The sequence below is a fragment of the Emydura macquarii genome, unplaced genomic scaffold (assembly GCF_026122565.2).
Source record: "Emydura macquarii macquarii isolate MOO-44397 ecotype Brisbane River unplaced genomic scaffold, CSIRO-AGI_Emac_v2 contig_2768, whole genome shotgun sequence".
Lineage (NCBI taxonomy): Eukaryota > Metazoa > Chordata > Testudines > Chelidae > Emydura > Emydura macquarii.
The window spans coordinates 2,082,943-2,098,130 of NW_027132905.1; the positions used below are offsets into that span (position 1 = coordinate 2,082,943).

At 57.3% G+C, this 15,188-nt stretch overlaps 1 protein-coding gene across 6 annotated transcripts in view; it reads right to left on the reverse strand.

Moving 5' to 3' along the window:
- The window catches only part of LARP1 (La ribonucleoprotein 1, translational regulator), a 106,798-nt gene that overhangs the window by 19,067 nt on the left and 72,543 nt on the right, over nt 1–15,188 (reverse strand). For 2 of the 6 annotated variants that reach the window (XM_067566282.1, XM_067566277.1), the window contains exons 2-7: nt 10,915–10,976; nt 7,676–7,741; nt 4,799–4,873; nt 4,218–4,389; nt 2,228–2,359; nt 1,533–1,685 (exon numbers count right to left, since the gene is read on the reverse strand). In XM_067566282.1, the coding sequence (XP_067422383.1) occupies nt 1,533–1,685; nt 2,228–2,359; nt 4,218–4,389; nt 4,799–4,873; nt 7,676–7,741; nt 10,915–10,976 (660 nt within the window). Of the gene's footprint in view, nt 1–1,532; nt 1,686–2,227; nt 2,360–4,217; nt 4,390–4,798; nt 4,874–7,675; nt 7,742–10,914; nt 10,977–12,319; nt 12,341–15,188 lie in introns of those variants that run through there. The other 4 variants (XM_067566283.1, XM_067566279.1, XM_067566281.1 and 1 more) reach the window with 4 other exon arrangements.

Genomic DNA, 15,188 nt, shown 5'->3' on the forward strand with positions numbered 1-15,188 from the left:
GAGGGGCCCAGACAGCACAGGGAGTTCGCAAGCCTGTGGCCATGCCCGTCCCGCTTCAGCCATCAGGAGAGCGTTCTGATTCGGCTGAACAACGCACCTCTCGGGGAAACAAAGCAACTGGCCATAGTTAACTGCTATCTCCGCTGGATTTTCATGGCCTCAGCAGCAAATGGCGAGTCACCAGCACGTGAACCAGCGGCTCACACAGCCCCATCCTCGGAGGGCTGTCCTTCAACCAGGAGTCGGCTCTCCACACGCCGAGCAGGAGGAAGAGGACCAGAGTCAGGGATCAGAACTCCCATGCAGCCCTGGACCCCACACGTGACAGGGGGTGCAAAGGAGACGGGGAGAAACAAAGAGGTGCAGACAGTAGAGGTGGGAAGACGGGCGCTCGTTAATACTAGACAGGCTCAGCCAGCCACCAGCTGGGTTTAGGCTGCATTCATACACAGGCACCCCGAGGGGCCGCTCTACAGCGCGTAGGTCCAGCTGCAGCTCCCAGCAGCACGCTGCAACCCCCGGCAGTGATTTTAGCTAGGGGCCCCTCGCCACATTTTCCTTTCAAACCCCATCTTCTGCACTCCCTGGCCCTGCCGAGGCTTTGGAGCCCCCCCTTCCTGGCATGGGCATAGCCGCCCACAAAGACCCCTCCCCGGGAGCAGCTCTTCGGTCGTGCTCACGGCAGAGGCTGGCACCGAGCAAGGGGAACTCGCATGTCTCTGACTGGGGCAGCGCCCTGGCTGCCGGAAACGTGGGGGCCCGCGGCAAGTGGACAGCGCTGCACCGGGAAGGCCCGGCGGCTCCGTGCGGAGCGCTCTTGCTCTCTTCTCTCTCCGGGCCTGAAGACAGCAGGAGGAAAATGTAACCAAACTAGCCCTTCTGCTCGGAGTCCAAGCCTATCCTGTGATTCACTGATGGAGGCACCACCCTCCTGCTGAGAGGGGACAAGCGATGCAGTGGCTGGAGTCCTGACCTGGGTTTCAGTGGTCCTGGGTTCAAGTCCCTCCTACTCTGCCAGGCTCCCTGTGACCTTGGGTACGTCAACCACGACGCGGGACCGTCACCACGACACTCCTCAAAACACCGCTCAGCCCTGGGACCCTGGCCAGTGGGACCCGCCCGTCCAGAGCCAGGTGCGGGTGCGAGAGCGGCTAGTGATTGCACCACGACGCTGCTCTAACCTACGGTCCCTGACCTGCTGGGACCCACGCCCAGCTAGCAAAACGCCGAGCCACCGAGAGCATGGCGGATACATCTCTCCTGTCTCTGCACTGAAAGTCTGCAGCCAAGGTCGCCTGAGGACACAGGGCGACAAGGGATGTGATGGGCCCGTCTGTTCTCGCGTGAATTCGGCCACCACTGCTCCCCCGAATCCTTTCCCACAGAACAAACCAGCTCGAGGCCACCCTCGCGCCAGCAGCCGCAGACAGATAATCACTGGTCCCCGACAAAAGAGCTGCGAGCAGGGGATGCAGGCAGCAGTGGGCTGCATCGGGTGCGGCAGCAGACAGCCAGAGCAGGGCAATACGTACAGCGAATGCCTCCTCTTCCTCGGCCCCGACCCCGGCCACGGCCTCGGCCCCGGCCTCTGAAGGCTCCTCGCACCGCTCCTCCCTCGCTCTTGACGCTGGAGGTTTCGTCGTGGTCGGGCCAGCTCCGCTCATGTTTGTTATCCGGGTGCCAGGCTGCACAGCACAGGAGAGATGAAGTCACAGCGAACTCTCTGCTGGCTCGGATGTGTGATTAAGGCCAAGCCAGTGACCCCGGCTGAGGGACACTTTGCTCTTGACCCTCGCTGTCCTCCGGCAGGTACCAGCATTTACAGCAACTCCAGCCCCTTTGCAATGCCCCCCGCTAAAGCCCTGCCCTTCTCCGCCCCGCACCCAGACGGGCCCTCTAGCTAGAGGGTGAATGCATCAGAGCCGGGGCCTTCCTGGACCCGCTCCTCTCTGGGAGAGCAGTGGCTGGGAAAGGGCCCAGCGGGCATTATCCAACCACCGTCTCCCGAGAGCTTCCCTCTGGATCTCGTTTGCAGCACACCTGGCCACAGCGTCCAGGCGCTGCCAGGCAAGAGCGTGCTCCCTTCCCTTCCTGCACAGCATCCAACGCAGGCGATAGCTGTGGAAATACCCCAGGGGAATCGCAGCCTGGCTCTTCCTGGCAGGGAGCACGGCACCAGCCGGACCACCAGGTGCGGAGAGGGGCAGGGCCAGCCCGGCCCACCCACCTTTCAGGTCGCTGCGGTTGTTGGAGAGATGCCTGTGCTGTTCGTTCTGCCGGTTGTTCCGAGAGGCCGTTTTGTCCCGGGGCGTCTCCGCCTTCACGTCTATTTGCAGAGGGACCCACTTGTGTTTGTTGCCTGAAAAAGGGACCGGATTTGAGGAGTGACACAGCTTTAAAGGAAGAACCAATATTTGCTTCCACCCCCCCTCCCCTCCCCTCCTCCCTGCCTAGTCTAGCAGCAGCAGAACCTAGGATTCATCCAACTCCGGGCCAGGAAGTGCCTGAGCCTTTGACACAGGGCCACTCCGTGGGGCTGCCCTGCAAACAGCCCCAGAAACGGAGCTTGAGGGCTGGGTGCGGCTCCCCTCCAGGCGATCAATGCTGCTCCCCTTCCTCTGCCGCTCTGGGGAGCTCCGGGCCAGAGTAACCCAGGCTGCTGCTGCTAGAACCCCGGGCCGAGGTTTGTGGAGATCACTGGACTCAAGAACTTTCTGCCCCTTGCGTTCGGCTCATACACATGGCCCCCGAGTCACTGATGGAACCTGGACCTGACCTGGGGAACGTCAAAAGCACAAGCGAGAGGAAAACCATTCCTGCCCCGGTGCGCCGGGATGGACTTCCTGCTGCGCCCTGGGATCTACACAGGCTTCCCCCAGGAAAGCCCCTTCCTTCGGTGGAATGCAACTGCCGTCTCCCAAGGCACAGCCAGCCACTGCCCCCGGAAAGGTGACGAATGGCGACAATTCGTCCACCCAGAGGCAGGCTGTGGTCTTCCCCGAACTCACCATGGAAAGCTCAGATCCCAGGGTCTCTCTGCTGCAGCACCGGACGTACCACGTGATGGGGGGGCCGGGGGGGGGGGGGGGGGGGGTGGTGAGACTCTCAGGGCTCCTGGTTTCCTAGTTCTGCTGATTTTTGTGATCTGCTTTTATCAGAGCTGCCAGGCCTGTCTGCCCCCCTCTCTGCAGTCTCGTGGAGACTGTGCCAGCAGCCAGCTGAGAGTCGGTCTACACTGGGAACTCACATGAGCATAGCTACGTCTCTCAGGGGTGTGAAAAATCCACGCCGGAAAGAGACCGCCATGGTGACCTGACACCCATGCAGATGGGGCTAGCGGGATGGAAGAACTCTTCCGCTGCCTCGCTACCATCTCCCGGGGAGGTGGATTAACTACGCCGGTGGGACCTCTGAAGTCGGCATAGGCAGCGTCTACGCTGAGTACTGTAGAAGAGTAAGAGTAGCTATACCCTGACTCTCTGCGATCCCAGCTACTCGGAGACGGGACAGGACAGCAAACCGGGACCCCAAGACTCCCAGAGGACAAAGGTGGCAGATGCATGGATTCCCGGCCTGGAACTGGCTGCCCTCTCAGATCCAGGGACAAAGCCTCACTCCCTTTCGTCACTACCCATTCTCTTGCTACGGTGGCGCCCACACCTGGTCCCATGTGCCTGACATCCCAGGACATCCAACAGCAGACCCTTCTCGCCAGCAGAAACTAGCGACCACCCTCCTCCCAGAGGCTCTAGAAAAGAGGAGACCCTTCCCTTGGAAATCAGCAGAGCTGGACTATTTTGGATCCAGCAGAGCAGGGGGAACGGATCCCAGAGCAGAGGAACACTCAGGAGACGCCCTGCAAGCAACTGAGCCAGGCCTGGCACCGCACTCAACTCAGCTGAGATAGAGGGAGAGGCTCCGGTTGGCACGTGCCAGGCCGAAAGCGCAACACCTGGAATTCCACCGGCAGCCAGGGCAGGTGGCGAAAGAGCGCGACTTCTCCACGTAGCACCCGCCACTGCCCGCGTCCGCACCAGCTTGCGAACGGGTTTCGGACGCAGCAGCCCAGAGCACGAACGGCGACGGCCAGGTCAGCGCGGCATCAAAGGTCACGAGCTCACGGAAGCTGGTTCAGCCAGTACAAAACTCCCCCCATCTTCTGGCTGCCCCCTCCCGGCATCTCACCCACATCTTACCCACCCCGCCTCCATTCTCACCTTTCTTCTTCTGGGCCAACTTTTGGTTCTCGTCGTCGCCGTTCTTCTCCTCCCCGGACTCGTCCGATTTGCTTTTCAGGTTCTCTTTGCCGTCGCTCACGTCCCCTTTCTCCTGCTCTTTCATGTCTTTCTTGCCGGGCGGCTTGCGGAGGGTCTGTGGCTTGGGCACCTGCTGGAGACAAGAGTCAGGCAGCTGAGGCGAAGGGCAGCTGGCGCGGTACAGGCGACACAGAGCTGGTCGGATCCCACTGCCCGGGCCGTGCCCCTCCATCCCCCAGCAGGGAAGCCGGCAGGAGAGTCACTAGCCTGGAGACAGGAGCACAGCACCTCACCCCGTGCAGACATCGGTTCCCGGTGAAGAGCACCTCCGCTAACGAGGGCTTGGAGCCAAGTCGGAGCCGGCTTTGCCATGCTCCATCGCCGCTTGGGCACGGCCCGGACACAAGCTCAGCACCCGCATCCCCACGGGGGAGCGACAGCGGGGCGAGGCGTCCTACGTACAGGGAGGTTACAGAAAGGGATGCTCAGGGGCCTTCTGCTGCATTGGGATGCTGGGCCTGATAAAGAGCCTGGGTTCTCACCATGGGGGGAGAGGCGAGGAGAGGCAGCAGCGGGTACTGACGGGCAGCAGCTGTGTCACGGCTGGGAATCGAATGCTGAAAAGGAAAGGGTCCAAAAATAGAAGGGCTTTGCCAGCTCCTGCATCTCGGCTGCAGCCGTGTGGGGCCAGGCCCGTCCCTCCCCTCCCCCCGAGTGCCAGCGGGCACCAACCCGCAGGCTGTTCTGCTGCTCTCTGCTTTCACCGGCAACCCCTTGGTAACTCTACTCCTGCCACCGGAGAGCCTGCTCACTGCCCGGCCCGGCCCGACGCGGGGCGGCCAGGTTTTAGAACGGGATCCAGCCTCTCAGTCCCAGAATAGCAGGGAATCCCTAAAAGGAAATCCTCTGCACCCGGGACCACAGCAAACTATTCCTGGCTGCCTCCTCAGCCGCTGCCCCGCACGCCCAGGAGTCGCTCCACTGGAGCTCCCCACGCTACAGAAGGAGAGAGGCAGCGCCCGTAGGGCCATGGCCTGCGCTCCAGCCCAGACAGACACACAACACCTCCTTAGAGGGGGAAAAACACAACACACTGATGAACAATCCGGGCTGAGATTCCCTGACGGGCCTCCTGCCGCGAAGACGAGCGGTGCGTAGAGGGGCTCTGCCACCCAATGCATCGTCCAGCACGGGCTAACACAGGGAGAACGTACACGGATTACAGCCTGCTCATGGCATGTACGGCAGGGACAAGGGTGCAACCTTATGGGCTGAGAGCCTTCCCGGCATGCGGGAAGCTGCGGGACTAGACATGAGCTTTGCAGGGAGCTCTGGTCGGGCCCTTCTCCCAGCAAAGGGGGTAACGTGCTGACACGCCACAGGGGGAGCTGGGTAAGGCAGCTCACAACCGGACCTCGCAAAGGTCGCCGTCTCCATCTGTTTCTGAGAGTGGCGGGCAGAGGAACATAGGAAGAGAACGAAACCGTTTCACCTCCAGGGTTCGTTCTTGATGACGATTGCGCAGAGCTGGGGAGCCAGGGAAGGGGAGGAACTCCAGGCTGAAAGAGGAGCTGGGATGTGGGCCAGAGGAGAGAGACCATCTCACCTCCACTTCAGCAGCATGTTGTGACACCAACATCAGAACAGCCACCCCAGCGGAGGGCCCCTGGCTTCGTTCCTCCCTCGGCCTGAGAAGGCTGCAGGAACCTGGTACGTTCTGAACCACAAGGAGTTCGGGGCGGGCTCAGAAAGCGGCACTCGCCCCTCCAGGCCCAAAGGGTACAAGAACTGTGCTGATCTATGGTATCCTGAACAGCAAAGAGTCTGCTCAGCGGGTAGATGAAAGCGCGTCCAACCCACACACGCGAGTGGAAGCTCTGCACAGAATGTCCCTCACTGAGTGCTTAAACCGCCCCTTCAGCTTCTTTTTTTTTTTTTTTTTTAAAAAGGGACAATCCAAGTCCAGTCTCAAAATTGACCGGCATGACAGCAATCCTGTACCCAACCTCAGCACCACACCCAGGGGCTGGTGTTCTGTTTGCAATGCTGACAGGAACAGATGTCTAATGTATCTAGTCCTCTGCTCTTCCAACCCAAACACAGACCTCCAGAACTGTACCACAAAACCCACTAGGCAGGTAAGTGAAACAAGACCGGCAGAAGCTCCGGTTTACTTCTTCAATTTTAAGAGGAGCTGCTAGTTCTCACGGTTGCAAGGATCACCTCTGAACATCAGTCTAACAAAGCTGAGTCAATGCCATCTTGGTGAGTGGGCGCACAGCCTCAGCACCTCTGCTGCCCCCAGCTCAACAACCCCAGCCTGAAATTAACACGTGCTTGGTCAATTTCATGGCAACAACTGGAAACTCAGTGCTAAACAGTCCAATTTCATGTCTCTGCTGCTGGGAAAAGCAATGAGCAGCTGAGGCATGCCCTGGAGCTCTTCACCAGGTAAAGGGCCTTTATAAGAAAGGAGGCTAAATTAAATAAATAGAGAAAATCACGTCACCTTCCCAGCAACCAGAGGGGACTTCAAACTCAGGCACCTACCGGCAGGAGGCTACAAATGGACCCTCCCCCAAGCAGGGTCCAGAAGCATCGCCATGGTAGGAAACTAAGCAACAGCCGGTGAGGAGGTTGGCTGAGTGCTGCCTGGGGCAGCATGGCCTTTTAGTATGTTTAGTTCTCCGGAAGGCTGCAGAATTTGTCAAGACCAGCGAACCAGAGGGTGTATGAGGGAGGTTGAGGGGACATATTAAAGGTAAGCAGAGTACACAGAGACTTGAAGCCGCGGGGAATGGGAGATTGAAGGGAAGAAAAGCAGCAGCAGGAGGATTATGGAGCAGGTGGTAGAGAAAAGAGCAAGAGTGAGAAAGCAAAGAGGGAAACAGATGCTGAAAACAGCCCAGGGAAATATACGCTGCCCTGCTATGAGAAAAAGAAAAGCAAAGGGAACACAGACAAAAGCAACTCCCACAAACGTAGTTTAAAGGCATCAGAATCTGCACAGAGGCGAAGTACAGCTAAGGAAGACATACAAACAGGACACATCCGTTTATTCCTTGCATTCCAGGGAGCAGCAGCCTAGCTCCTTCCACTCTGGCTAGAAGAATTAGTCCATCAACTAGCAGGCATCAGATAACATCTCCAAACCCTGATCTGTGACGTTACTGGTTACATAGGTACCAAAACGGGATAAGGGATGTTTTCAGCTGACAGTGTCTATTTCAGCTGTTTTTTGGACAAATGCCCTCCGGAGACCTCGCTTCCAGAGGAAAAGCGCACAGGGCATCTTGAGCAGTCAAGTTTTCTAGAGCTCTGTGCCTTCAGAGAGAAGAGGGGACATCACCCATTCACCAGTGAAAGTTCAGAAGCTGCTGTGCAGGAGAGCGTTTTGTTCTCAGGGTTGAGCTTCTTACCTGGACGCTCTTGTGGGCTATTTCTCCAGGGGTGGGCCAGTTCGTGGCATCACCAAAGTCTCCGACCTTGATTCAAAACAAAAAAGAGAGAGAGCGAGAGAGAGATCTCGTTAGTACAGTAAACTCAAGCGCTGGTTCCGAACGGCAGCTTCCTGGTATTCAATAGGCCAATATCCCTCCTGAAGACAAGGCCCGCACTAGAGGATCGGATCAACAGCCTCTCACCCCAGGTGACAGCATCCAGTACCAGATGTTTCAGAGAAAGACACAAGAAACTTCCGCGTGGACAACTACAGAACAACAGGCCTAAAGGGGAAAGTTGCTGCCTACCCCAGGGGAATCAGAAGTTGGTTTATGGCCTGCAGCCTCAGGGTTTAGAACCCTTATAATCCTGTCTAATAACTGTGGATCAGTGTCATCCATGTGAAGTGTCACCCTTTTAAAAACCCTATTAAGTGCTTGACCTCTTGGGCAGCGAGTTTCACAGGCTAGTTATACATGGTGTAAAACAATACTGCCCGGTGGTTTTCAATGTGCTGCCCTCAGTTTAATCGAATATCCCCTTATTCTTGCATGGTGGGAAAATGCAACCCAGACCGACTCTGGGCTGTGCTCTGTACTTTCCTAGTGCTAGCTGGCCACAGACAGATAGATGAGCCTGTGACAGCTAACGGGTCTGGGTCTTTTAGCTCAGACAGTAGATGGGGTCCTGTGTTCAGAGCCACCAGCGTGAGGTTCAAGCCCTACGGCTGACAGCTCACCCAGACGAGCCATGTGACAAAGACATAAACAGGAGCTGCCGACACAGCGGTGAGGGCTGTGAAGAGGGGGTATGGAATGATCGTCTCTTCCCTACGCTAACCCACTCCAATCTTTTCAGTCTCTGCAAACCCCTAAGCAATTTCATTGTCAGCCCCTAAATCCCCTCTATTTCCGCACGGCAGACTTTTTTTGTTTGTCTGTTTAAATAAGGTGTCTGGAAATGAACTACATAATCCTGGTGCTGTCCGTGGGGAGATCAGATCACAACAGCAAGGGTTTCAGCATGGCCCTGTTTCCCTTTAAACAGGAGCAGGAAGAGCACCGGGGCCTTCTGTGCTGTTAATCTAGCTGGGCTGCCGAATTGACTTGAAAATTAATTCTACAAGCTCGCGCCACCTGGCGGCGGATGGCTGCAGGGCTCACTTGATGGCAATTGTGCTGTTCATGGAAGTACTGCAATTACACCAGCAGCAGCACCGAGCTCGGTGCTCCACTGATGGCAAGAACCGGCATCTGGTTTCAATTCAATCCACTGAGAGCAGCCTCCAAGGCCAGGCACAACACCCCATTCATGCGCCTTCCCTTGTAGGGCTGGAGCTTACCAGGGAAGCGGTTTGGTTTGCAGGCCAGTTATGTGATTTATTGGTGTCTCCACTTCATCTAGTTTTCAAACCCGATTCCTTGAGACCAAGAGGTGTTCGCAGGGGAGGAAGGGCAGGGCACAGATGTCGCTTCGCAAACAAGCAGGGGAGGAACATAAATGCTCAGGAAAGAGGACCAGCAGAACACGCTCCGGGGCCAGCACAGAAGTGCCTTTGTCAATGATCTTTTAGTCCTCAGGGAGAGTCGCAGAGGACGTTACACAAACAGCTGTTTGCTTGCAGGGCAGTTTTCTGTGTTCTTCCCCAGCAGAGAATTTCTACTGGCGGGTTGGTTGAAAATGAGAGCCAAGCGGTGTGGTCCAGCTCCCCTTTCACCACACCATTCACCTCAACAACTGCTTTGCCTGTCTCGTCTGTTTAGACTATAAACTCTCGGGAGCAGGGCCAGTCTCCCCACACGTGTACGTACAGCACCCAGCACGCTGGGTCCAATCTCGGCTGTGCCTCTCGCTGCTATTGCAATTCAGAGCCCACTGGGAGTGCGGGGGCGGATTTCGAACATGCTAGCTAAGGGCTGTGGAAGGAGGAAAACCCTAGCTCACAGGTACATGCGAGATTCCTCCCTGAGACAGAACTGAAGCAGCTGTTTGCTGTTTCAGATCTGGGTCATCGCTTTCAGGAGTGTGATTTGTCTTGCGGACCCCCAGGTCTCACCTCACTTAAAAACTACTTGTTTACAAAATCAGATACAAAAATACAGAAGTCTCACAGCACCCTAGTGCTGAAAAACTGCGTGCTCTCACTTCTATCCTATAATTATAAAAAACAATCAATCCGAACATCAATATTATACTTACATTTCAGAGCATAGCCCAGAGCCGTATAAACAAGTCATTGTCCCTATGAAAATCTAGTTTGTATTGACTTCGCTGGTGCTTTTTACGTAGCCGGTTATAAAACTAGGCAAAGAGCTGGATGAGCTGATGTACCCCTGAAAAAACCTCTGCTGTCTACGTTGCAACTGCGGTGAGGAACTACCATGTTTTAAACAGCATCCCAGCTGGGCATTTGCTACAGAGGGCGTCGGATGTCCTGAATGACAGGCAGCGCCCGGGACCATCAATGCTGTTCTAGGGATCAAACTGGGGGCATGAGGCTAGAATAGCGGACTGGGAACCAGGATGTCTGGGTTCCCACGCCCTACTACACAGCACTGGGCACGTCAGTGCCTCAGTTTATCCAGCTGTAAAATCGATCACAAATTTAAGTTGTGCCGGTCACCGGAGCAACTCGGCACAACCCGTGTCTCGGGGTGCTGAGCAGCTCAGCTGTGGTAGAGCCCTGTGAGATGCTCTGACGACTGCTGCTAGGCAAGCGCCCAGCAGGCTGGGACAAAGGTGCCCCCTGCGGCAACGGCGCAGCCCACAATTGGGCACTGCCATGCGCTGCCGGAGGCCCTCTGACGTTTCCGGCCACCCCCCATCACTGGAGGCTGTGCAGAGCTGCAGGGCGCGCGGGTGATGAGTCGTCCCCGGCGGCTATGGAGTGGAAATGCAGGCGCTATTCAGAGAGCCGAGCTCGAACAAAACTACTGCCTGAAGTGGCCGGGGAGGCAGCGTGATCTAGTGGACAGAGCAGTAGCCTGGAAGTCAGGAGACCTGGGTTCTAGTCCCAGCTGTCGGTGACCTGGGGCAAATCACTTCCCCTCCAATGCTTTTCCTGTCTTGTCTGTTTAGACTAAGCTCTTGGGGGGCAGGGACTGTCTCCCTCCATGTGTACGTACAGCACCCAGCACCCTGGGACCAATCTTGGCGGTGTCTCTAGCTGCTACAGCAATGCAAACAAGGAGCAGCTGGCGCCCAGAGGCGGACGTACCTTGCTTCCTTTCCGCTGCCTGGGGTTTGCGGCCCTCACCACCTTGGCTGGAGTTGCATGTTCTGTGAAAGTAAACAGAGGCATTAAGATACAACACACCAGGTTGCTATAGCGTGAGCCGCGATGGACAGCGGGGACAGCAGGCACGGGTTGGCACCAGCTGAGTTCTCTCCCTGCCTGGCCGGAGTCCCTCTCAGCTCTTACCAATGACCCTCCTCTTCCCCACAGTGTGCCGTTCTAAGGGCTGGATGGGCACGTCTACACTACACACAGAGCCCAACGCCCCCTTCCCAGACACACACCGGTCAGCAACCGCCAGGTCCTAGGACCCTGCTACGGGGTGGGTCAGAGCCCGGGTTCTGCCATGCCCAAGCCCTGTCATTTTGCAGTGCGGAGTCAGAAAGCCTGCAGAGCGCAGCGCCGACGCGTTAGCCCAGCTGGGAGATCGGATCCAGCCGCTGTGAGCCAGGTTAACAGGGCAGGGCAGACAGACACTCAAACACGGAGTCCACAAGCCCAGTTCCCAGCACAGACCTACCCTATGTGGCCACCTCTGGAAGCAGCCAACACTCCCCTGGAGGAAGCAGGGACCATCCGAGGAGACCCCGGGAGGAAGTGCAATAAACAGGAGAGGCAGGACGGCTGGGCCGTTCCGGACTGATCTGCCCCAGAACGTGGCTCTGGAAGGAGCTCGCCTGCTCTCTGCTGGATTGGCCGAGTGGAGTTTCTCTCTAACTATTCGCTCCTGAATCCAACCTTTGACCAACTCGAACCACCCCAGGCACCCAAAGGAGGCGGCCCCATTTCACCACTGGCAGGACGACAGGAACCGTTTCTACATCTACAGATTCTGGGCCACAAAGAATTTAGAAGGCACCGGCGCCCCCACGATCACGGAGGCCGCAGACCATGGCCCAATTGCCAGCACAACCCACCCTTCCCTAACCTGGCGAGTGGATAGCGTCTCTGCTCTGATCACCCAGCCCCGGAGGCAGGGAAAGTTGAACTCCAGCCGAGAGCCGGTGTTTCCTCCAGGCCGGCATACCGTCCTCCACCTCTGCAGCTTTACAACACACCGAGGGATCTACCCCTGCCCTGCACGAGTTGGGCTCAGTCAGCCAGCCCTGCCCCCACCTGCTCAGCCCAAGCGAGAGGTGGGAAAGCAACAGGGGATACTAACCCATGCCACTTGCAGCCGGGGGGGGGTCTCCCCTGAATTCACACGCAGACGGTGTGACAGGGCAGCTGGGAATTTGGGGGAGGGAATTTAAACACAGGCGGTGTGAACACACACACCAAAGGCAGGGGCAATACTGCACAGTGGTCAGGCAGGGCCCTTCACGTTAACACGGAGGAACGAAGGCCCCTCTCCTTCCCACCCAAAAGCTAGTAAAGACGCACACACCTTCAACAGATAGGACAGAGCAAATGCCCGGGCCGGCAACAAGGCAGAATCAAACCCAGCATGGCAGGGCTGACAACCAACAGAACAGGGAGCGAAGAAACGACGGCGACTGAATTTGGAGCGCTGCACTAGTACCAGAGTATCAGTCGGGTACCCCAGCACTGCACGGCGCCAGTGTGGACACAACGATACCGGCTGTGTACTGCTATAACAAACCTGCCCCCTCCCAAATGAAACAAGCTATGTGCCGGTACGGGGTGCAAGGTTTGTCCGTACAGCTGGACCCATGCTAGGGACGCTGGTCCCGGATCACACACAGCTATGCCAGCAGCAGTGTCGGGTGCAGACCCAGCCCTCGCTTCCCATCTGCGGCGTTTGACGCATCCACACGAAGGCCCGTCAAGGAGCTGCAGAATGGAGCTAAGGCAGCCCATCAGACTGTAGCATCTCTCTGCATGTGCTTGATCCTGAAGTAGACACAGGGTTAGGCCAGGTTTTATAATCCAACTGCAAAGCCCTTCACAGCCCAGACTGCAGCTAGAAAGCCTCCTCGCATGGTTAGCAGCCGCAACCACGCTGTGGTTTGATCCAGCTACACTGCAGGACGGCACCCGACACCCCTGGCCGGGTCGCAGGCAGGCAGAATTCTCCGGCATGACAGTGCCTGTGCCCGGGGTGAGCCCCATAGACCTGTCCTCAGCGCACAGCCCCTCCCACACGGAGCAGGACTGCCAGCTTGCCACAACTTGGACCAGCTCTTCGCAGGAGGGGCGGCTGAGTTCCTGTTCTGTACAGCGCCCTGCAAACGTAATCCGCTGCCTCGGCGGCGAAACAAGCCTGCCCCCAAATAGCCGGGCACCCGCACGTCTGGATGAGCTCGGCTTTCCCCAAGGAAGTGGGGATGGAGGAGCTCTTGGAATGAGGGACACATGGCCTCTGCCGCCAAGCGTGCAGCGTGCGCGCTCGGCTCGGCTCTTGGCACAGTCCCCGCAAAGGGCAGCAGCTGTGCGAGCCCCCTTTGCCAGCCAGAGAGCAACTGGAGACAGACCGCCCCCCTTGGTCTTAATGCCGGGCACAGCCACACGCCAAGGGAGCCGCCCGGGCTGTTCCTCCAGCTGCCAAACCAAGGGCCACCTCCACCAGCCCTCCTCTTCACTTCCACCCCTGCCGACAGTAGGCGGGCGGAGGGAATCCGCCGCCCCGGATGAGCCGGATCGCAGGGCTCCAAGCCAGTTTCAAAACAGCCGCCCCACTGGGCAGGATTGCTGCACGACCGCCTTGAGCAACAGCTCCGGGGGGGTATTCCTGGTGGAGTGGCTCCCTGGGCCAGGGGCAGGATGGAAGCGGGTAATACGATTGCTAGATGGTCCTAGAACGGCACCGGGCTGAGGTTTTACAGTTCCAGATTCTCTCTGTGCCACTGACCCCACAGCAGATTTTCCATCGCTATTCCAGAAATATACTCCAGCTCCATTTTAGCTCAGGCCCCCCCATCTTTAAGAGGTGCCGGGCCCACAACGTTCACCATCGATCCTTTCCCCCCCGCTAAGTCCTTAGAATTGTATCTGCCTTTCCTCCCGGGCACCAGCTCCTCTGCCCAGAGGAAGGCTAGTGACTCAGTTCTCTACGAACGTTCTGTAAATGGTCTGAAAACCATCCAACACCCGAGGAAAGCGGCCATAGTAACATCTGGCTGGCATTTCAGTTGTGAAATTGTTTTACGAGGTTTGATGCGAACTGGTTCAATTCGTTCAGAGAAGGTGGCTTTTAAAAACAGGACGGGTCACAGACAGGACGTCACACTTTCTTACAACCACGTTACGTAGCTTGAGAGACATTATAAGCACATTAAAAAAAAAAAGTAAATAGACTCCTGGAAGTTTGATGCCCGTTTCCCTCACGGGAGGTTATTTTTTCCTGTAGCACGCTCCCACTCACCGATGTTGTTTTAAAAGGTTACGAAGCACGTGCGCACGCTTCGCTGCGGACACACTTCAAATACCCCCTGCCAATACTTCTCCCCACCTGTCCGGACCACAGGCGGATCAGCACACTGCAAAGAGCCACAGGTGAAAACAAAGGCAACCCTGTAACCGAGTTTTACCAGCCTGCAAGCTCCCGAGAAACGTCCCCATTCAGCAGGCCTCGCAGGCAGGCAGGCCGGCCACGCAGAACAGCTATGAACCAGCCACTGCAAACAGCAACCCTGCACTGCAACAAGACAGCAGCAGACACCCCCCTCTCCTCCAATTCCCCGGAAACCATCCTCCACTCAGTGAGGGGACGCCAAAAGGTACCGTGCGCTCAGCACCATCCGTTCCAGGGACCAGCCCAGAGGTCTGCATCACAGAACGCCCCGTCTGGGTACCCCCGGAAGCTCCCTGCTCCTCCGAGCCAGCCTGCGGTACACGCAGTGGCTCAGACCAGGCCATCTAAACAGTCCCTTTTCCAGCCTGAAATCCCCAGCGTCGTCTTGCGCAGGGCCAGGGTGCCGACATGTAGACAGTGAAGTGCCAATAAGCCAGACTAAGCAGCAGCAAAGCAGCGTTTCCCCTGTCGATTCCCCTTCGAAGGGCTCCCGCACGGGGAGTTGACATCAAGGAGACAGCAGCTCTCCATTTCTGGAATCCTCTTGGCTAGCTGGCACTCAGCCCCCGTCAGCGATGCCAAAGTGGAGCTCACAGCCCAAGTATCTGCCCGATGGAGTCATGCTCACCATTAACTTTCCTCTTCGCGTAGGAAGGGGAATTCTTTCAAACAGCCCCGGAGATTCTCCACTCCACGCCCACAGATGTCACCAGCTAAATATAGCTTCAGACAGCACCTAGAGATAAACCAGGCCCTGGGTTTCTCTGCTTGGACAGATCTG